The sequence below is a fragment of the Scyliorhinus torazame genome, chromosome 13, assembly GCF_047496885.1.
Source record: "Scyliorhinus torazame isolate Kashiwa2021f chromosome 13, sScyTor2.1, whole genome shotgun sequence".
NCBI lineage: Eukaryota > Metazoa > Chordata > Chondrichthyes > Carcharhiniformes > Scyliorhinidae > Scyliorhinus > Scyliorhinus torazame.
In genome coordinates this window covers 88238967-88259980 of record NC_092719.1, presented here as the reverse complement: position 1 = coordinate 88259980, position 21014 = coordinate 88238967, and the positions used below count along the sequence as shown (strand labels likewise).

General features: G+C 45.2%; 1 protein-coding gene across 1 annotated transcript in view; it reads right to left on the bottom strand.

Moving 5' to 3' along the window:
- The window catches only part of LOC140388180 (dynein axonemal heavy chain 3-like), a 1528048-nt gene that overhangs the window by 1144283 nt on the left and 362751 nt on the right, over positions 1-21014 (bottom strand). The window contains exons 12-13 of the mRNA XM_072471941.1: positions 5848-5982; positions 5034-5152 (exon numbers count right to left, since the gene is read on the bottom strand). Of these exons, the coding sequence (XP_072328042.1) occupies positions 5034-5152; positions 5848-5982 (254 nt within the window). The remainder of the gene's footprint in view (positions 1-5033; positions 5153-5847; positions 5983-21014) is intronic.

Sequence of the window (21014 nt, the reverse complement as noted above, 5' to 3'; positions counted from 1 at the left end):
AACGAGGGATATTGTAGGCCTCATCAAAAAGGAAAAGGAGGCATTTGTCAAGGCTGGGAACAGATGAAGCCTGTGTGGAATATAAGGAAAGTTGGAAGGAACTTGAGCAAGGAGTCAGGAGAGCTAAAAGGGGTCCCGAAAAGTCATTGGCAAATAGGGCTGAGGAAAATCCCAAGGCTTTTTACACGTACATAAAAAGCAAGAGGATAGCCAGGGAAAGGGTTGGTCCACTGAAGGGCGGGGAGGGAATCTATGTGTGGAGCCAGAGGAAATGGGTGAGGTACTAAATGAATACTTTGCATCAGTATTCACCAAAGAGAAGGAATTGGTGGATGTTGAGTCTGGCGGAGGGTGTGTAGATAGCCTGGGTCACATTGAGATCCAAAAAGACGAGGTGTTGGGCGTCTTGAAAAATATTAAGGTGGATAAGTCCCCAGGGCCTGATGGGATCTACCCCAGAATACTGAAGGAAGCTAGAGAGGAAATTGCTGAGGCCTTGACAGAAATCTTTGGATCCTCACTGTCTTTAGGTGATGTTCCGGAGGACTGGAGAATAGCCAATGTTGTTCCTTTGTTTAAGAAGGGTAGCAAGGATAATCCAGGGAACTACAGGCCGGTGATCCTTCCGTCAATGGTAGGGAAATTACTGGAGAGAATTCTTTGAGACAGGATCTACTCCCATTTGGAAGCAAGGGGTCGTATTAGCAAGAGGCAGCACGGTTTTGTGACGGGGAGATCGTGTCTCACTAACTTGATAGAGTTATTCGCGGAGGTCACAATGATGATTGATGCAGGTAGGGCAGTGGATGTTGTCTATATGGACTTCAGTAAGGCCTTTGACAAGGTCCCTCATGGCAGACTGGGGCAAAAGGTGAAGTCACATGGAATCAGAGGTGAGCTGGCAAGGTGGATACATAACTGGCTAGGCCATAGAAGGCAGAGAGTAGCAATGGAAGGGTGCTTTTCTGATTGGAGGGCTGTGACTAGCGGTGTTCCGCAGGGATCAGTGCTGGGACCTTTGCTGTTCGTAGTATATATAAATGATTTGGAGGAAAATGTAACTGGTCTGATTAGTAAGTTTGCAGACGACACAAAGGTTGGTGGAATTACAGATAGCGGTGAGGACTGTCAGAGGATACAGCAGGATTTAGATTATTTGGAAACTTGGGCGGCGAGATGGCAGATGGAGTTTAATTCGGACGAATGTGAGGTGATGCATTTTGGAAGGTCTAATACAGGTAGGGAATATACAGTGAATGGTAGAACCCTCAAGAGTATTGACAGTCAGAGAGATTTTGGTAAACAGGTCCACAGGTCATTGCCTGGTATGGACGGCATTAGCTATAGGAGAGTTTGAATAAACTTGATTTGTTCTCACTGGAACGAAAAAGGTTGAGGGGCGACTTGATAGAGGTCTGCAAAATTATATGGGGCATAGACAGAGTGGGTAGTCAGAGACTTTTTCCCAGGATAGAGGGGTCAATTACTAGGGGGCATAGGTTTAAAGTGCGAGGGGCAAGGTTTAGAGAGATGTGCGAGGCAAGTTTTTTACACAGAGGGTAGTGGGTGCCTGGATCTCGCTGCCGGAGGAGGCAGTGGAAGCAGGGATGATAGTGACGTTTAAGGGGCATCTTGACATATACATGAATAGGATGGGAATAGAGGGATACAGACCCCGGAAGTGTAGAAGATTTTAGTTTTGATGGGCAGCATGGTCGGCGCAGGCTTGGAGGGCCTGTGCTGTACTTTTCTTTGTTCTTTGTTCTTTAATCGTGTATGAAAACTGGGGTCAATTTGTAAACATTGGCTGGATTCTCCAGTCCCCCAGTCACGTGTTTCCCGGCAGCGCACCATTCGTTGGCTGCGGGATTCTCCCTTCTCTCCACCGGCCGGAGAATTCCCGCCATAAACAGCCCTGCCATTGCCAGAGATCTCTATTACAAAATGTTTTAGAGAGATTCAATCATCTGGATGACATAACCTTCAGCTAATAGTGTTAAGATCCCGGAACAGACCCAAAAATGTGTTTGGATACTGGACGAGAACCCCAAACAGTTATTCAATTTGTAAAACTGTGAAGAAAGGATACTTCACCCCAGGATTAATGACTCTGACCAATAGGTATTTTTTATGTTAAAACAAATTTTTATTTAAACACAGAATTAACCACATTCATATCACAGAAAATAGCTTTACAATTAACAATTAAATAATTCTTAAATAAAAGGAAACACTTTAATTTCTAACTTATAACTTCTCTATCTCCAATTAAGCAAAGCCCATTACAGGTCAAAAGCCACTTGTAAATAAAGTTAGCAGACACAGGGATACTTTCTGTACCCTTGTGTAGAGATTTCCTTTCAGAAAAGGAGAGACACCCACGTCCAGGCACAACCTGGAAACTCTGCTGTCCTTGTCAGCCGAACAAATCCTACAGCCAAAACTGCCTGCTACAGACTTGGCTCCTCCCATTAATTACATCCTCTCTAACCCACTAACTGACCATCTTAACTGTGACTAAAAACAACCCTTCAATTATCTAAACCCCAGGGAACCTTCCAAAATATACAATATTACATTAACCCCATATAGGTAAACAAATACATGGTTGAATGAATAATTATCTCACTTTTATGACATCTTAATTGCAGCCTTAGCAGACACACACTGCCGGTCTGTTAAACCAGGACTTCAAAATATATAATACATTCTATATAGACATTTCCTACACTTATTACAATAGAAATAACTTTGGAATATTCCAAAACACTGCAACCAGTTTTGGAGTGTTGCCACTGCGGTTAACAGGAAACACAGCAAGGAATTGACGCACAGTAAGATCTCAGAAACAGCAACCTGGCTTCATTACAACAATACATCAACTTCATTGATTGGCTAGAACCCTCTGTGCCATCGAGTTCAGAGACCTGGTGGTATTCTCCGACCCCCTATCACATTCTCTGACGGCGTCTTTCAGGCGAGGACGGGATTCCCGCCGCGACGGGTGGGGGCTATTGGCAGCGGCTCCCCAGCAATTCTCCGGGCCCCGATGGGCTGAGCGGCCGTCCGTTTTTGGCCAGTCCCGCTGGCGTGAATCACTCAACTCACGTACCGGCGGGACCTGGCAGGCGGGGGCATTCCTTGGGGGGGGGCGGGGCACCAATCTGCGGGCGGGCCTCTTCCATGGGGGCACTCCTTTCTTCCGCATCGGCCCCTGTAGGGCTCTGCCATGGCTGGCGCATGCGGCAAAATATGTCGGCCGGTTAGCGCATGCGTGAGACCACGCCGGTCCTTTGGAGCCGGCTGAAGTGGCGGCAACCCCTCCGGCGTCCACCTAGCCCCGAAAGTGCGGAGAATTCTGCACTTTCGGGGGATGTTGACGCCGGAGTTTGGCGCCGGTCCTCCTGCTGGCGTGGGGATTTAGTCCCCAGAAGGGAGAATCCCGGCCCTGATTTTAAAGGGTAATGTTACCAGCTTCAAACAGTAAGGCAATCTTGGAGCTGACAGCTCTCGGTTAGACTTTAAAAAGTCACTAGCAACTTAGCAAACAGAAGAACAACTCAAGTGAATGTTTATATCTTTAGAGCAAGAAGTCGGTGTTGCCATTGTTACATATATTATACATTTTATATACAGTATACATTAACCTAAACCATGATGCTCACTGTTCATTTTTCCATCTCAAATAAAACCACAATATAATTGATAAAGATGACCGACCATAAATATATTCAGCAATGCAAATCCACAATCCTCTGGGGTGGAAAATTTCAGAGATTCACAACCATTTTGAATGAAGAATTTTCTCCTCATCTCAGTCCTAAAATAATTGGCCCCTTATCCTGACACTGTTTGCTTGTGTTTTAGATTCACCGACCAATGGGAACAATCTCAGCATCCACCCTATCAAACCCCTTCAGAATCTTGTAGGTTTCAATGAGATCATCTCTCATTCTTCTAAACTCCAAAGAATAATAAACCCAGTTTACTCAACCTCTCATCATAGGACAGCCCCCTCATCCCAAGGACCAATAGTGAACAATCACAATACAGACTCCAATGTGAGTAAATCCTTTCTTAACGGTGGAGACAAAAACTGAACACACTATTCCAGGTGTGGTCTCACCAAGGCCCTGTATAATTGCAGCAAGATATCCTTGTTCCTGTACTCACATCCTCTCACTATTCCGGGTGTGGTTTCACTAAGGCCCTGTACAACTCTAGCAAAACGCCTGGTCAGGATTCTCATTGCGAGTCTATCCCGCTACCACTGATAGTGAGGGCAGAGAATTTGGCGCTCATCCAAATCTCCCACTCAAGGCAGTAGGACCGGAGAATCCCACCCGTTTATTCTAAAACTCCAAACCTCTTGCAGTAAAGGCCAACATGCCATTTGCCTTCCTAATTGCTTGCCGTACCTGCATGCTAACTTTCTGTATTCCCCATTAGATCACACCCAGGTCCCCCCGAAGACTATCATTTGTATATGTTAATAATTTCAACACTTGAATCTATTCCTAGAATCCCTACAGTGCAGTGAGGAACCATTTGGCCCATCAAGTCTACACTGACCCTTCAAGTGAGAACACTACACTCGTCCTATCCCTGTAACCCCACCTAATCTGCACATCCCCGGACACTAAAGGGCAATTTAACATGCCAATCCACCTAACCTGCACAACTTTGGACTGTGGGAGGAAACCGGTGCACCCGGAGGAAACCCACGCAGACACGGGAAGGACGTGCAATCTTCACACAGTCACCCAAGGTCAGAATTGAACCCGGATCCTTGGCGTTGTGAGGCAGATAATCACAACAATAACAACAATAATAACAACACCAAATAAAGTCTATGTTGATCGGCAATTTGTCTCTCCCAAGAGTGTTGTGTGGATGCTTGAAACATGGCCCCAAAGGTCTAAACTCGCTTGTTCTCCCAAATATGTTACACTCACTCACCACATGTCATGTCTTGAATTACTCACATAATATATCCCAAATATTAATGTTACCATAATGAAAGCAGTTCTTACCTAACTGGACCATGACTGTTGTTTGTGACCACAGCCTGGAGTCTTGCTTTAGTGCACAGGACAATATCCTCTTCAAGTCGCACTGAGCTGATGTATTTGATTTCTTGGTTATCTATAGCCTGCAGATCAAATGTAATAATAATAATCTTTATTGTCACAAGTAGGTTTACATTAACACTGCAATGAAGTTATTGTGAAAATCCCCTAGTCGCCACATTCGTATAGGACGATGAGAGAAACCTTCCCGAGCTCCCAACAGATCAGCTGGAGAAACACAAGCTTGCAGCTGATCACAAATTTATTTTAGATTCATTTAGAAAACAAATCGATATGAGATGAAATGATATGTTTTTTATATGGATTTGGAAATCCCAATATGGCAGACTAACAGCAGCACATATAAAGGTCAGATGTAACTGTGTATAATGGGGTGGGTTATAATCAGACCCAGAGGGCTGAATTTGAGAAAGGGGATGGATGGGGCTAAAAGATGACAAGGCCAACTAGATTCCTGATCCTCCTCCCGACGTCAGCCATTTTAGCGGGTATGTGTTGGGGGCTGGGCAAGGCCACCCACCCTCACAAGGCAGACAGTCAATGAAACTCAGTAGGAGCTGTTTCAAAGGTAGGTGGTGGAGGCCGACTGGGATTTTCCATTCAGCCTCCAGGTTCCCTGTATGAAGGGCAGCAGATTGATTGTTGGAAGCAGATACCCAGCACCAGACTGGGTCTGCTGTAACAGCCCAATGACTGGTACACGGGCAAGACATGAACAGTTACTGAGAGGCAGATACAGACTGAACCAGATAGTTACCTGAAAGAGCTGGTATTCAATTCTCGGTATCCGCTGGGCACTAAGGACTAAATGATCCACTATGTGAGTTAGTCCTTTCAATACTTCATTACTGGTTGGTGCAAACAAGATGTGGGATCCCTCCATGAGAGGCGTCTGTACATTGAACAGAGTAAACAGACAAATAAATACCGATTTGCAAATATTACTATTGTAGATCTGAGTAACTGGGGTGGGTTTAAACTAAAATGACAGGGGGGTTGGGAACCTATGCAAGGAGATGAGGAGGAGGAAACAAGGACAGAAACAAAAGACAGAAAGGGGAATAAGAACAGTGATAGGCAGGGAAACCAAGGGCCAGATTCAAACAGGGCCACACTGAAAATATTGGCAATGAGACAAGTAATGTTAAAAAGACAAACATAAAGGCTTTGTGCCTTAACGTGACCCCTCAACATCCTGGCTTGCCTCCTCCCCATGACTCCACAACACTCTGCCCCCTCCCCGTGACATCCCAATACCCTTCAGCTCCTCCCCGTGCCCCCAACTCCCTGCCCCACCCTCTCCCTATGGCTCCACAACATCCTGCTCCACCCCCTCCCCATGATCCTTTAACACTCCTTACCCCCTCCCCATTACCCCAACAACCGGCCCCACCCCCTTCCCGTTGATCCCCCAACACCTTCACGGTGGGGGAGGGGCTGTAAAATCGGACCAACCGTTTCAAATTCCAGCATCTTTGGTGGGAAGGGAATATCCTGCCGGGGAGGTGTGGTAGGATTCCACCCAGTTTCATATTACAAAAGAAACAAAACGTGTTTCTTTTTACTCTTTTTTGGGGTGGAGTAACCACAATGGGCTGAATGGCCTTTTTCAGCACTGTAACATTTCTATGGTTCTATACTATATTGTATCTTGCAGGAATATTATATATCGGTGGAGTTTATGAAATACTTTTTGAATATCTTGTTTATCAAAATGTGTGTACTTTACAAAACTGTGCAGCCAGAATAAATAATGTTAAAATGTCAAAGTTAATCAGATAATTCAAAGACCAAAATCATCAAGCGTTATTGTCATGGCATGAATAGCATTGGACAGAATATACAGGACATAAACAAACTGGTCGATGTTCACACTCGGCACCTGCTGTTCCTGTTCCCTATAATCTGCTGTTCCTTCCATATTAGAACATAAGAACATAAGAACTAGGAGCAGGAGTAGGCCATCTGGCCCCTCGAGCCTGCTCCACCATTCAATGAGATCATGGCTGATCTTTTGTGGACTCAGCTCCACTTTCCGGCCCGAACACCATAATCCTTAATCCCTTTATTCTTCAAAAAACTATCTGTCTTTATCTTAAAAACATTTAATGAAGGAGCCTCTACTGCTTCACTGGGCAAGGAATTCCATAGATTCACAACCCTTTGGGTGAAGAAGTTCCTCCTAAACTCAGTCCTAAATCTACTTCCCCTTATTTTGAGGCTATGCCCCCTAGTTCTGCTTTTACCCGCCAGTGGAAACAACCTGCCCGCATCTATCCTATCTATTCCCTTCATAATCTTATATGTTTCTATAAGATCCCCCCTCATCCTTCTAAATTCCAACGAGTACAGTCCCAGTCTACTCAACCTCTCCTCGTAATCCAACCCCTTCAGCTCTGGGATTAACCTAGTGAATCTCCTCTGCACACCCTCCAGTGCCAGTACGTCCTTTCTCAAGTAAGGAGACCAAAACTGAACACAATACTCCAGGTGTGACCTCACTAACACCTTATACAATTGCAGCATAACCTCCCTAGTCTTAAACTCCATCCCTGTAGCAATGAAGGACAAAATTCCATTTGCCTTCTTAATCACCTGTTGCACCTGAAAACCAACTTTCTGCGACTCATGCACTAGCACACCCAGGTCTCTCTGCACAGCAGCATGTTTTAATATTTTATCATTTAAATAATAATCCCTTTTGCTGTTATTCCTACCAAAATGGATAACCTCACATTTGTCAACATTGTATTCCATCTGCCAGACCCTAGCCCATTCACTTAGCCTATCCAAATCCCTCTGCAGACTTCCAGTATCCTCTGCACTTTTTGCTTTACCACTTATCTTAGTGTCGTCTGCAAACTTGGACACATTGCCCTTGGTCCCCAACTCCAAATCATCTATGTAAATTGTGAACAGTTGTGGGCCCAACACTGATCCCTGAGGGACACCACTAGCTACTGATTGCCAACCAGAGAAACACCCATTAATCCCCACTCTTTGCTTTCTATTAATTAACCAATCCTCGATCCATGCTACTACTTTCCCCTTAATGCCATGCATCTTTATCTTATGCAACAACCTTTTGTGTGGCACCTTGTCAAAGGCTTTCTGGAAATCCAGATATACCACATCCATTGGCTCCCCGTTATCTACCGCACTGTTAATGTCCTCAAAAAATTCCACTGAATTAGTTAGGCACGACCTGCCCTTTATGAACCCATGCTGCGTCTGTCCAATGGGACAATTTCCATCCAGATGCCTCGCTATTTCATCCTTGATGACAGATTCCAGCATCTTCCCTACTACCGAAGTTAAGCTCACTGGCCTATAATTACCCACTTTCTGCCTACCTCCTTTTTTAAACAGTGGTGTCACGTTTGCTAATTTCCAATCCGCCGGGATCACCCCAGAGTCTCGTGAATTTTGGTAAATTATCACTAGTGCATTTGCAATTTCCCTCGCCATCTCTTTTAGCACTCTGGGCTTTGATCGAGGTTCCCCTTAAACACAATAAACAAAATCTGAAAGAACTTCCCTGTCTACTCTGTTACTATGGCCTCATGTGACTGGCAATTCCAAGAAAAAACTTTTAAACAATTGAGCTCAATAATCAAATACGTTCGATACAGTTTTTGATAATATTTAAAACTCACAGTTCAGGTACCGTATTTATAAAATAACAACATTTTAAAATGACAATATTTATAAAATGAATTGCATTATTATACCAAGTTACCATTTATTACACGCTATTGCACCAGAAAAATCTCAGTCTGAATTTTCTGGCGCTGTTATTATTCCGCATGTTGCCTTTTCCCCACAATCTGTTAGATTCCATAATGTCAGGAAGCCATTTTATATTAATAATCTTTATTGTATTCACGCCAAGAAACAGAGAGTGGTCCACGCACCACGAAGGGTCCCAGCCTCCACGCAAGATGATTTGTTCATTGAACATGAAGAGAACGATCATAACTCCGAAACAGAAAGCGATGATTTGTCCAACGAACAGTACACACAATACTGCTCAGACATGGCTGAGGTATTCGGAGATCCTGATCACAGCATCAGCAACACGGTTGAAAAGCTCAATACGACTCTTCTCATGGTAGATGAATCCAATACCATGGTGCCAGGGCAGATCGTCCATACATTGGATGACAGCAATACCCAAGACGAAGACGACGCCACACAGAGAGCACAGAACGACTCCGTTGAGAGAGCACAGATCGACTCTACAGCGAGAACACTGCACGACTCCACAAAGAGAGTGATGACAGACTCCACAGAGAGAGTGATGGCAGACTCCACAGAGAGAGCGATGACAAACTCCACAGAGAGAGCGATGAAGGACTACACAGAGAGAGCGATGAAGGACTCCACAAAGAGAGCGACGCAAGCCTCCACAAAGAGAGTGATGCAAGCCTCCACAGACAGCTCGGTGACAGACTCAAAAATGGAAGCAAGCAAACACTCCATAGCGAACGCCATGCATGTACAAGACCATGAAAATCTATCAAGCTTATTTGAGTCACCAGAAGAAGACACTGAATGCCTACCCACTGTATGTGAGACAAGTGATGAAGAAATCACAATTCCCATACAGGATGTGCAGGATCACAGCGAGACTGACATATCTCAGCTCGTCAGCACAGAAGTACTCAATAATCAGAGGACGGCCACCCATGAGTCCAGAGAGACAACGTCAATTGAAATCTTGAAGATTTTGACTCCGGGAGAGGAGCATCAAGAATCCAGAGAGACCACGTCAATAGAAATCCTGAAGATTTTGACTCCAGAAGAGGAGCAACAAGAGTCCAGAGAGACTACGTCAATAGAAATCTTGGAGATTTTGACTCCAGAAAAGGAGCACAAAGAGATCACAGATGATTCAAATGAACCTGAAATGACTCCAAAAGAGGAGCACTAAGAAATCAATGATCATTCAAGTGAACCTGAAATGACTCCAAAAGAGGAGCACGTAGAAATGAATGATGATTCAAGTGAACCAGAAATGACTCTAGACGAGGAGTACCAAGTAAGCAAAGAAGATGAATCGATCCACCACAAATGACTGATGTCACCAACATCAATGCAACATCAGATCATTCTCACAATTCTCAAGAAGATACGCTCAATGTAGCAGAGACCACAAAGGACACTGACACCAATAACTGTGACAATGACTCACATCATCCAAACGGAACACTCATTGAGCGCAACAGGAACAACAAAAACCGCAAGAAGCACAGCAGAAACAAGAACAACAACAGCAACAACAAAAACAACATGCAGTGCAACAAGAACGATAAAAGCACCAAGAAGCATCCCAGAAACAACAAGCACGACAAGAAAAAGAACAAGAATAAAAGCAAAAACAACCAAAACAGAATCAACAAGCGCGACAAAAAGAACAACAAGAATGACAACAACAAGAACGCCAATGAAAACAACAAAGGCAGAAACGACAGAAACAACAACAATGAAACAACGACCTGTACAACATGGTACAACTCTGCATGTGAAGGACAATGCCACAGCACACTGCGAAACAATGACAAGACTACAAATATGCCATGGCATGAACGAAAATCTCATGAATTCACATCTGCTCCAGAACAAACGAGCAAATCAGCTTTACTCTTGATGACATCAAACCATCATCCCTACTACCACCATTAAGATGCTCCAGCAGAAGCCGTAAGGCACCCGACCGATCGATTTGTAACGACACTTCAACACCCCCACAAGACGAATATGAACATTTCTCATGATGGACTCACAACACAGTTAATTGTTTCTGTATTACTTTATCATTTTCGCAGTGTGCAGATTTGCTTATTCTCACCACTTGTTCTGTACAGTTTTCTTGCGGCCAATCTAGAAAACATATCAAATCAAAAGGGGGGCGATGTAGTGATCTGTACATCTGCACATACACCAGGGACAGCAGCAAAAATGTAACAGCCACAGCATCACTGGAGGGCAGCATCAGAGATGGGTATAAAGGGTCGAGCCCAAGGCAGGATCCACCTCTTTCAGAAGCACAGGGCTAGTGAGCAGCAGCACACAGAGACAGCTCAGCATAGGCAGCTTACCTTAGCTTCACTGGTCATACCTCTTGACTGTATTATATCTAGTTAAGCTCTGGAAACAGAACAAACCCATTGAATAAAGTATTTGTGTTAACTGGAAGTCTACAATCTTTATTCAGACTTAGAGAATAACGTAGACCACAGGGTAAAACTGTAATGGAGCAATTGAAATCCCAAGCAAGAGATAGTTCAGGTACAAACTAGATAGATATGGACAATCTTTGACCTTAAAGTGATTGTTTTTCATTTTTGCTCAAAAGAAACCTTGCATCCAGCTGCGAAGGCGGTTCACCATTGGCCGGCGACAGGATTGTCTGGTTGCGCCTTTGTCAAGGAGGTTTCCCATTGAATACGCCCCTCACCGCCGGGTAACCCATGGCAGGGCTGGACGACTAGTTGGTTCATTGTCTCAAAGATTTTCATCTTACATCATCAGGACAGGTTTGCAGGAATATCAATTGTAAAGAGAACAACAATTTATACTGCATCGGAAGAGGGAGCTGGCTGGATGGAAAGTGGACTCTGATTGGTAGCGGCATTGCCATGGAGAATACACCAGGGAACAGTTAGCAATAGTCAACAGTCCTGGTTAGTGCAGGATGTAAAGCTTTGACAGCATGTCTATTCTTTCAGCCACATTCAAGTTCTGTACAACAACAAAAGGATTAATTGTTTTTAAGAATGTTTGAAGAAGACTTTTAACTGCTGGTATTAATTGAAACGTTGTAATTCCCTTGAATAATAGGGAATACGGGTGCATATGACTTGGTTATCCTTGACCTGGAAGTAATGCCATCAGGTAAGGATTTAACATAGGAAAGCCATGTGGCTGGCACTGAGGAGAGCTGCAGACTAAGGAGAGCTGCAGAAGGCAGGGGAATAGAAGACACACTTACAAGGTCATCTATGTGTGTATGTTATGAGCCAGGGTTTAGAAGAGTATCATTGAGTTCACCTGACCTACAACTGTTTATTTATTTTGGTTACGATGAGCACAAGGGCCTGCCTTTCAGGTGTTATTGAACCGAGGCCTTAAGCACTTTTAATCAAAAACAAAGTTTATTCTACGAATTTAGTTCAAAAATTTTACAAACACACACAGTAAGCATTTTTATTAGCTACCAACAAAAATACCCCACACAGCTACAGTACTCTAGGTATAACCCTTAATAACTTTCCCCTTAAGCTGTTCCAATTTAATAACAAGATCCCAGAAACCCCTTTTCAAAGGTGTGGCCCAGCATCCAGCACTCAAGACCTGGTTTGGATGCTCGTGTCCTTTCCAAAGCAGCAGGTTTAAATTTCTTCCAGAAAACAATTATTTATTTTCTAGTTATCAAGCAATCCGGAAACAGCTTTTAAAATGCAGATGGAGAAACACTTCTTTTTCAATCTGTGCTGCACAAACCAGTTCAAACTCAAAGCGAAAGTAAACCCCCGAGCCACAGCCCAGCTCCTCCCATCCAATGACATCGCTGAAGCCATGTGATAAGACAAAGACATTTCTTTTTTTAAATTTAGAGTACCCAATTTTTTTTCCAATTAAGGGGCAATTTAACGTGGCCAATCCACCTAGCCTGCACATCTTTGGCTTGTGGGGGTGAAACCCACGCAAACACGGGGAAAATGTGCAAACTCCACACGGGCAGTGACCCAGATCGGGGATCGAACCTGGGACCTCAGTGCCATGAAGCAGCAGTGCTACCCACTGTGCCACCGTGCTGCCCCAAAAACATTTCTTAAAGGGACACTCCCATGACAGTGTAATAAAGTTAAACAGGACAGGAAGGTCAAGGTGGGGTTAGAGCAGGATTTGTGAATTGGACATCTTTAGTGCTGCTGCTTCAGTTTTCCTAGAACCAACCAGACCCATAGTGGGATTTGTTAAAAGGACAGAAAAAAAGAATCTCTGTGCAGTCCACGTTAACAAGATTATTTATTTATTTGTTCATGGGATGTGGGCAATGCAGGCTGTGCCAGCATTTATTGCGCATCCACAATTGCCTTTAAGAATCAACCACATTGCTGTGGGTCTGGAGTCACATGTAGGCCAGACCAGGTAAGGATGGCAGATTTCCTTCCTTAAAGGACATTAGTGAACCAGATGGGTTTTTACGACAATGGTTTCAAGGTCATTAATAGACTTTTAATTCCAGAATTTTATTGAATTCAAATTTCACCATCTCCAGTGGTGGGATTTGTACCTGGGTCCCCAGAGCGTTACTCTGGGTCTCTGATTTACTAATACCAATATGCTACCGCCTCCACCAGATTATCAGAACCTCAGGAAATTCTGCAGGAGACTGCAATTCAGGTGATAACCTCACCAGGGATCGCAGTTACAATACAGTTTCTGGCGAATGTGACTTGGGGGCTGAATTGATTGAGTGGGAACGCAAGAGATTATATGGACTGTAGTATAAGTATTAACCTGAACTGGACGCAATTTGTTTCTTTCCTGAAGAAAGCAATGAAGAAGAGGCCAATGCAGCATAGAGTGATCTGTTGGAGGATGAGGTCCTAAGTCCATTACTCAATTGACATATACGCCCTCTGAAGCCACTGGTTTTGAGGAGTTAGATGTATTTCTAGCAGCTGAGCAGAATTCAGATCTTTATTCCACTGAACCTGCCAATGCAATACCTGTTCTGTTGCTAGTGGATGACGAAGAGACTTCCAGAGATAATGACCTGTTTAGGAACATAGAAATTAGGAACAGAAGTAGGCAATTCAGCCCTTCGGGCCTGCCCTGCCATTCAATCAGATCATGGCTGATCTCTTACTGGTTTCAAATCCACTTCCCTACCTGTTAGCCATATTCCTTTAACTTGTTTTTTAAAATCAGAAATATATTTATCTCCTTTTTGAACCATTTAATGACTCTGACTCCACCGCACTATGGGACAGTGAGTTCCACAACTTCACCTCCCTCTGCGAGAAGCAGAATCTCCTCATCTCAGTTCTAAATCAATCGCCTCTCAACTTATTTCTGGGACCTCTCGTTCTAGATTTCCCCACAAGGGGGAATACTTGGTTTACGTTTAATTTATCAATCCCTTTTAGAATTTTATATACCTTGATCAGATCTCTTCTCATCTTTCTAAACTCCAGCGAGTATAAGCCCAAACTGTTTAAATCTCTCCTCATACGTCAAACCTTTCGGGCGGGATTCACCGCAATCGTCGAATTGGCCCGACACCGGCGCCAAGAACGGCACGAACCACTCCGGCGCGGGCCAACCAGAAGTTGCGGGATTCTCCGCACTTCCAGGGACAAGGCCGGCGGCGGAGCGGTTGGCGCCGTGTCAGCCGGCGGCGAAGGGACTGCGCGAGATAGCGCAAGCGCAGAATCGCCGGCGTGGTTTAGCGCATGCGCAGACCGGCCAGTGTATTCTGGTGCATGCACAGTGGGGGGGGGGGGGGAAGTCTTCTCCGCAATGGCCATGGCGGAGACCTACAGGGGCCGGCGCGGAAGGAAGGAGTGCCCCCACGGCACAGGCCCGCCCGCAGATCGGGGGGCCCAATTGTGGGCCAGGCCACCGTGGTGGCCCCCCCCAGGGTCGGATCCCCCAGCACCCCACCGAGGACTGCACCAGGTGGCCTACCAGCCAGGTCCCGCCATGTGGAATCATGTCCAATTTACGCCGGCGGGACTGGCCAGAAACCGATGGACGCTTGGCCCGTTAGGGCCCGGAGAATTGCCGGGGGGGCTGCTGCAAATGGCCCCCCATCGGCATGGCGTGATCCCCGCCCCTGCCCGAAAACCGAACAAAGAACAAAGAAAAGTACAACACAGGAAAAGGCCCTTCGGCCCTCCAAGCCTGTGCCGACTATGCTGCCCGTCTAAACTAAAATCTTCTACACTTCCTGGGTCTGTATCCCTCTATTCCCATCCTATTCATGTATTTGTCAAGATGCCCCTTAAATGTTACTATCGTCCCTGCTTCCACCACCTCCTCCGGGAGCGAGTTCCAGGCACCCACTACCCTCTGTGTAAAAGACTTGCCTCGTACATCTCCTCTAAACCTTGCCCCTCGCACCTTAAACCTATGACCCCTAGTAATTGACCCCTCTACCCTGGGGAAAAGGCTCTGACTATCCACTCTGTCTATGCCCCTCATAATTTTGTAGACCTCTATCAGGTCGCCCCTCAACCTCCGTCGTTCCAGTGAGAACAAACCGAGTTTAATCAACCGCTCCTCATAGCTAATGCCCTCCATACCAGGCAACAGCTTGGTAAATCTCTTCTGCACCCTCTCTGAAGCCTCCACATCCTTCTGGTAGTGTGGTGACCAGAATTGAACACTATACTCCAAGTGTGGCCTAACTAAGGTTCTATACAGCTGCAACATGACTTGCCAATTCTTATACTCAGTGCCCCGGCCAATGAAGGCAAGCATGCCATATGCATTCTTGACTACTTTCTCCACCTGTGTTGCCCCTTTCAGTGACCTATGGACCTGTACACCTAGATCTTTCTGACTTTCAATACTCTTGAGGGTTCCACCATTCACTGTACATTCCTTACCTGCATTGGACCTTCCAAAATGCATTACCTCACATTTGTCCGGATTAAACTCCATCTGCCATCTCTCCGCCCAAGTTTCCAAACGATCTAAATCCTGCTGTGTCCTCTGACAGTCCTCATCGCTATCCGCAATTCCACCAACCTTTGTGTCGTCTGCAAACTTACTAATCAGACCAGTTACAGTTTCCTCCAAATCATTTATATCTACTACAAAGAGCAAAGGTCCCAGCACTGATCCCTGTGGAACACCACTGGTCACAGCCCTCCAATTAGAAAAGCATCCTTCCATTGCTACTCTCTGCCTTCTATGACCTAGCCAGTTCTGTGTCCATCTTGCCAGCTCACCCCTGATCCCGTGTGACTTCACCTTTTGTACCAGTCTACCATGAGGGACCTTGTCAAAGGCCTCACTGAAGTACATATAGACAACATCCACTGCCCTACCTGCATCAATCATCTTTGTGACCTCTTCGAAAAACTCTATCAAGTTAGTGAGACATGACCTCCCCTTCAGAAAACCATGCTGCCTCTCGCTAATACGTCCATTTGCTTCCAAATGGGAGTAGATCCTGTCTCGAAGAATTCTCTCCAGTAATTTCCCTACCACTGACGTAAGGTTCACCAGCCTGTAGTTCCCTGGATTATCTTTGCTACTCTTCTTAAACAAAGGAACAACATTGGCTATTCTCCAGTCCTCCGGGACATCACCTGAAGACAGTGAGCATCCAAAGATTTATGTAAAGGCCTCAGCAATTTCCTCTCTAGCCTCCTTCAGTATTCTGGGGTAGATCCCATCAGGCCCTGGGGACTTATCCACCTTAATATTTTTCAAGACGTCCAACACCTCGTCTTTTTGGATCTCAATGTGACCCAGGCTATCTACACACCCTTCACCAGACTCAACAACCACCAATTCCTTCTCTTTGGTGAATACTGATGCAAAGTATTAATTTAGTACCTCACCCATTTCCTCTGGCTCCACACATAGATTCCCTTCCCTATCCTTCAGTGGGCCAACCCTTTCCCTGGCTACCCATCTTGCTTTTTATGTACGTGTAGAAAGCCTTGGGATTTTCCTTAACCCTATGTGCCAATACTTTTCGTAACCCCTTCTAGCCCTCCTGACTCCTTGCTTAAGTTCCTTCCTACTTTCCTTATATTCCACACAGGCTTCGTCTGTTCCCAGCCTTCTAGCCCTGAAAAATGCCTCCTTTTTCTTTTTGACGAGGCCTACAATATCTCTCATTATCCAAGGTTCCCGAAATTTGCCGTATTTATCCTTCTTCCATACAGGAACATGCCGGTCCTGAATTCCTTTCAACTGACATTTGAAAGCCTCCCACATGTCAGATGTTGATTTACCCTCAAACATCCGCCCCCAATCTAGGTTCTTCAATTCCCGCCTAATATTGTTATAATTAGCCTTCCCCCAAATTAGCACATTCACCTTCGGACCATTCTTATCCTTGTCCACCAGCACTTTAAAACTTACTGAATTGTGGTCACTGTTCCCGAAATGCTCCACTACTGAAACTTCTACCACCTGGATGGGCTCATTCCCGAATACCAGGTCCAGTACAGCCCCTTCTCTAGTTGGACGATCTACATATTGTTTTAAGAATCCCTCCTGGATGCTCCTTACAAACTCTGCCCCGTCTAAGCCCCTGGCACTAAGTGAGCCCCAGTCAATATTTGGGAGGTTGAAGTCTCCCATCACAACAACCCTGTTGTTTTTACTCGTTTCCAAAATCTGTCTACCTATCTGCTGTTCTATCTCCCGCTGGCTGTTGGAAGGCCTGCAGTAAATCCCCAACATTGTGACTGCACCCTTTTTATTCCTGATCTCTACCCATATAGCATCGCTGCCCTCTGTGGTGTCCTCCCGTAGTACAGCGGTGATATTCTCCCTAACCAGCAGCGCAACTCCACCACCCCTTTCACATCCCCCTCTATCCCGCCTGAAACATCTAAATCCTGGAACGTTTAGCTGCCAATCCTGTCCTTCCCTCAACCAGGTCTCTGTCATGGCAACAACATCATAGTTCCAAGTACTGATTCAAGCTCTAAGTTCATCTGCCTTACCCGCAATACTTCTTGCATTAAAACATATGCACTTCAGGCCACTGTTTTCAGCAACATCTCCCTGTCTGCTCCTCCTCGGAGCCGTACTGGCCCTATTCCCTAGTTCTCCCTCAATGCTTTCACCTTCTGACCTATTGCTCCGGTACCCACCCCCCTGCCATACTAGTTTAAAACCTCCCGTGTGACACTAGAAAACCTCGCGGCCAGGATATTTATGCCTCTCCAGTTGAGAATATAACCCGTTCTTCTGATACAGGCCACACCTGCCCAGAAGAGCTCCCAGTGGTCCAGATAATGGAAACCCTCCCTCCTACACCAGCTGTTTAGCCACATGTTTAGCTGCTCTATCTTACTATTTCTAGCCTTACTGGCACGTGGCACAGGGAGTAATCCCGAGATTACAACCCTAGAGGTCCTGTCTTTTAACTTTCTGCCTAGCTCCCTGAACACCTGCTGCAAGACCTCATGCCGCTTCCTGCCTATGTCGTTAGTACCAATATGTACAACGACCTCTGCCTGTTTGCCCTCCCCCTTCAGGATGCCTGCTACCCGTTCTGAGACATCCTCGACCCTGGCACCAGGGAGGCAACATACCATCCTGGAGTCCCTTTCACGTCCACAGAAGCGCCTATCTGTGCCCCTGACTATAGAGTCCCCTATGACAATTGCTCTTCTGCGCTTTGACCCTCCCTGTTGAACATCAGAGCCAGCCGTGGTGCCACGGCTCTGGCTGCTGCTGTTTTCCCCTGATAGGCTACCCCCCCCCCCCCCGACAGTAACCAAAGGGGTATATCTGTTCGAGAGGGGGACAACCATAGGGGATTCCTGCACTGACTGCCTGCCCCTTCTGGTGATCACCCATTTCTCTGCCTGCACCATGGGTGTGACCACATTTATATAACTGCTATCTATGATGTTTTCCGCCACCTGCATGCTCATCAGTGCATCCAACTGCTGCTCCAACTGAACCATGCGGTGTGTGAGGAGCTCCAGTTGGGTGCACTTCTGCAGATTAAGCCATCCAGGACGCTGGAAGCCTCCCGGACCTGCCACATCTCACAGCCAGAGCACTGCACCCCTCAAATTGACATTGCGTTAATTAATTAGTAAATTAAATGTAAAACATTTTTTTTTTAAGTTACTGTTAACTATATGTTTCCTAACACTAGGTTTCTACTATAAATGTGAAAGCTAAATACAGTACTCTCTGATCTCTGGCTTAGATACCCCTCTAAATTATTATTAAGTAATTAAGTAATTCTGTTTAATTAGTTTAACAATGCTTAATTTTTAAATTTAGTGTAGATTCCCAACCAGCCAATCAGGTCACAGCTTTACTGTGATGTCACTTCAGTTTTCCCCCTGACACAATTTGAAAAGGTAATAAAAATAAAAATAAAAATCACTTACCTTCCTAGGATGCTCTCTGGTTCTCTCCTGCAGATTAACAGTTACAGGCCAGAAGAAAGAGAACAAAACAGTCGGGAAAAAGCACTTTCTCCCACCCTGCACCGAATTACCTCCCTGCACCATATTACCAAGTTCCAATTCCCACTCTGGCTGTGTCTCACTCACTCAGAATGTGTCTCCTTGACCTGCGCAAAGCTTCCTAAGTGCGCTTTCTGTCTGGCTTTTGTACAGACTTCAGCTAACCAGGGTGACTCACACTACTTAAGCTTCAAGGAGAAGAATACAATGTACACCTATGTGCCACTAAACAGGCCTCAGGTGACTGACAGATAACTGCCTCTGAGCAATTAGGGTGGGGGCAGCTTCAGCCAATCAGACACTAAGCTACACACTGCACTTTTAACTGAAAAATAGCAGAATTAGACTTACCACTTACCTTTCCTGATGACCTCACTGCACCAAATTACCAAGTTCCAATTCCCACAATTGGCGGCGGAAAATACGGCAGCCGGCGTCGGAGCGGCGGGGCAGGATTCGCACCGCCCCCTGGGGATTCTCCAACCCGGCGGGGGATCGGAGAATCCCATCCCTCATTCCTGGAATCAATCTGGTGAACCTCCTCTGAATTGCCTCCAATGCCACCACATCCTCCCTCAAAGAAGGAGACCTAAACTGGACACAATATTCCAGATGTGGTCTCACCAACACCCTATGCAACTGCAACAACACCTCTCGACTTTTATTCTCCAGTCCTTTTGCAACAAATGCAAACATTCCATTTGCCTTTTTTATTACATGCTGTACCTGCATACTGACTTTCTGCGATTTCAGAACAAAGACACCCAGATCCCTCTGCCCAGACGCATTTTGAATCTGCTTTCCATTCAGATAATTTGCCTTTCTATTTTTTCAGCCAAAATGGATAACCTCACACTTAGCCTATCTATATCCATCTGTAAAATCTTTATCTCCTCTTCACTGCCTGCTTTCCCACCGATTTTAGTATCATCAGCAGATTTTGCTATGTTACTCTCTGTTCCTGCTTGCAGATCATTTTTACAGATTGTAAACAGTTGATGTCCGAGGACTGACCCCTGCGGCACCCCACTAGTTCGCCAGCCAGAGAAGTACCATTTGTTATGGGCCAGCGTTCAGAGAACCCCAAAGTGTATCATGGAGTTCACCTGATCCACAACTTTTAATAGATTGTGGTATGGGGAGCACACGGCCCACGCTACAGGTGTGGTACAGCAGAAATGGAAACATATTTTTTAAAGCAAAACAATTTTTATTCTATGAACTCAAGTTAACCTTTTTAAAACATACAGTGAACATCTCAGCAACCATTAATTCAAATACAACCCCCAAAGAATACAACACTAAGTAATCCTTTAAGCTTTCCTTTTAACATCCATAAGACTTAAAACACCTTTTACCAGAAGCACATCAGGTTAAAGTCACTACTGTTATTAGTTGTAAATCACCAGGATCGATTTACAGTCTTTAAATTACAGAGAGAGACTTCTGGCTGTGTCTGCAGCTATCCAGCTCTGAAAACTAAACTAAAACACACCCGGCAGCTAACAGCCTAAAACAAAAGTAAAAAGCTGACAGACAGCCCAGCTCCACCCACTCTCTGACATCACTGCAGTAATAAACACCCATTTCTTAAAGGTACTCTCACTACAGATACTTATATACACACCCATTTATAAACACCCATTACTTAAAGGTACTCTCACATGACACCTCCCCCCAAGAAAAAAAAACCCATCAACTTCAAGATGGTTTCATTTTTCACCTTTTC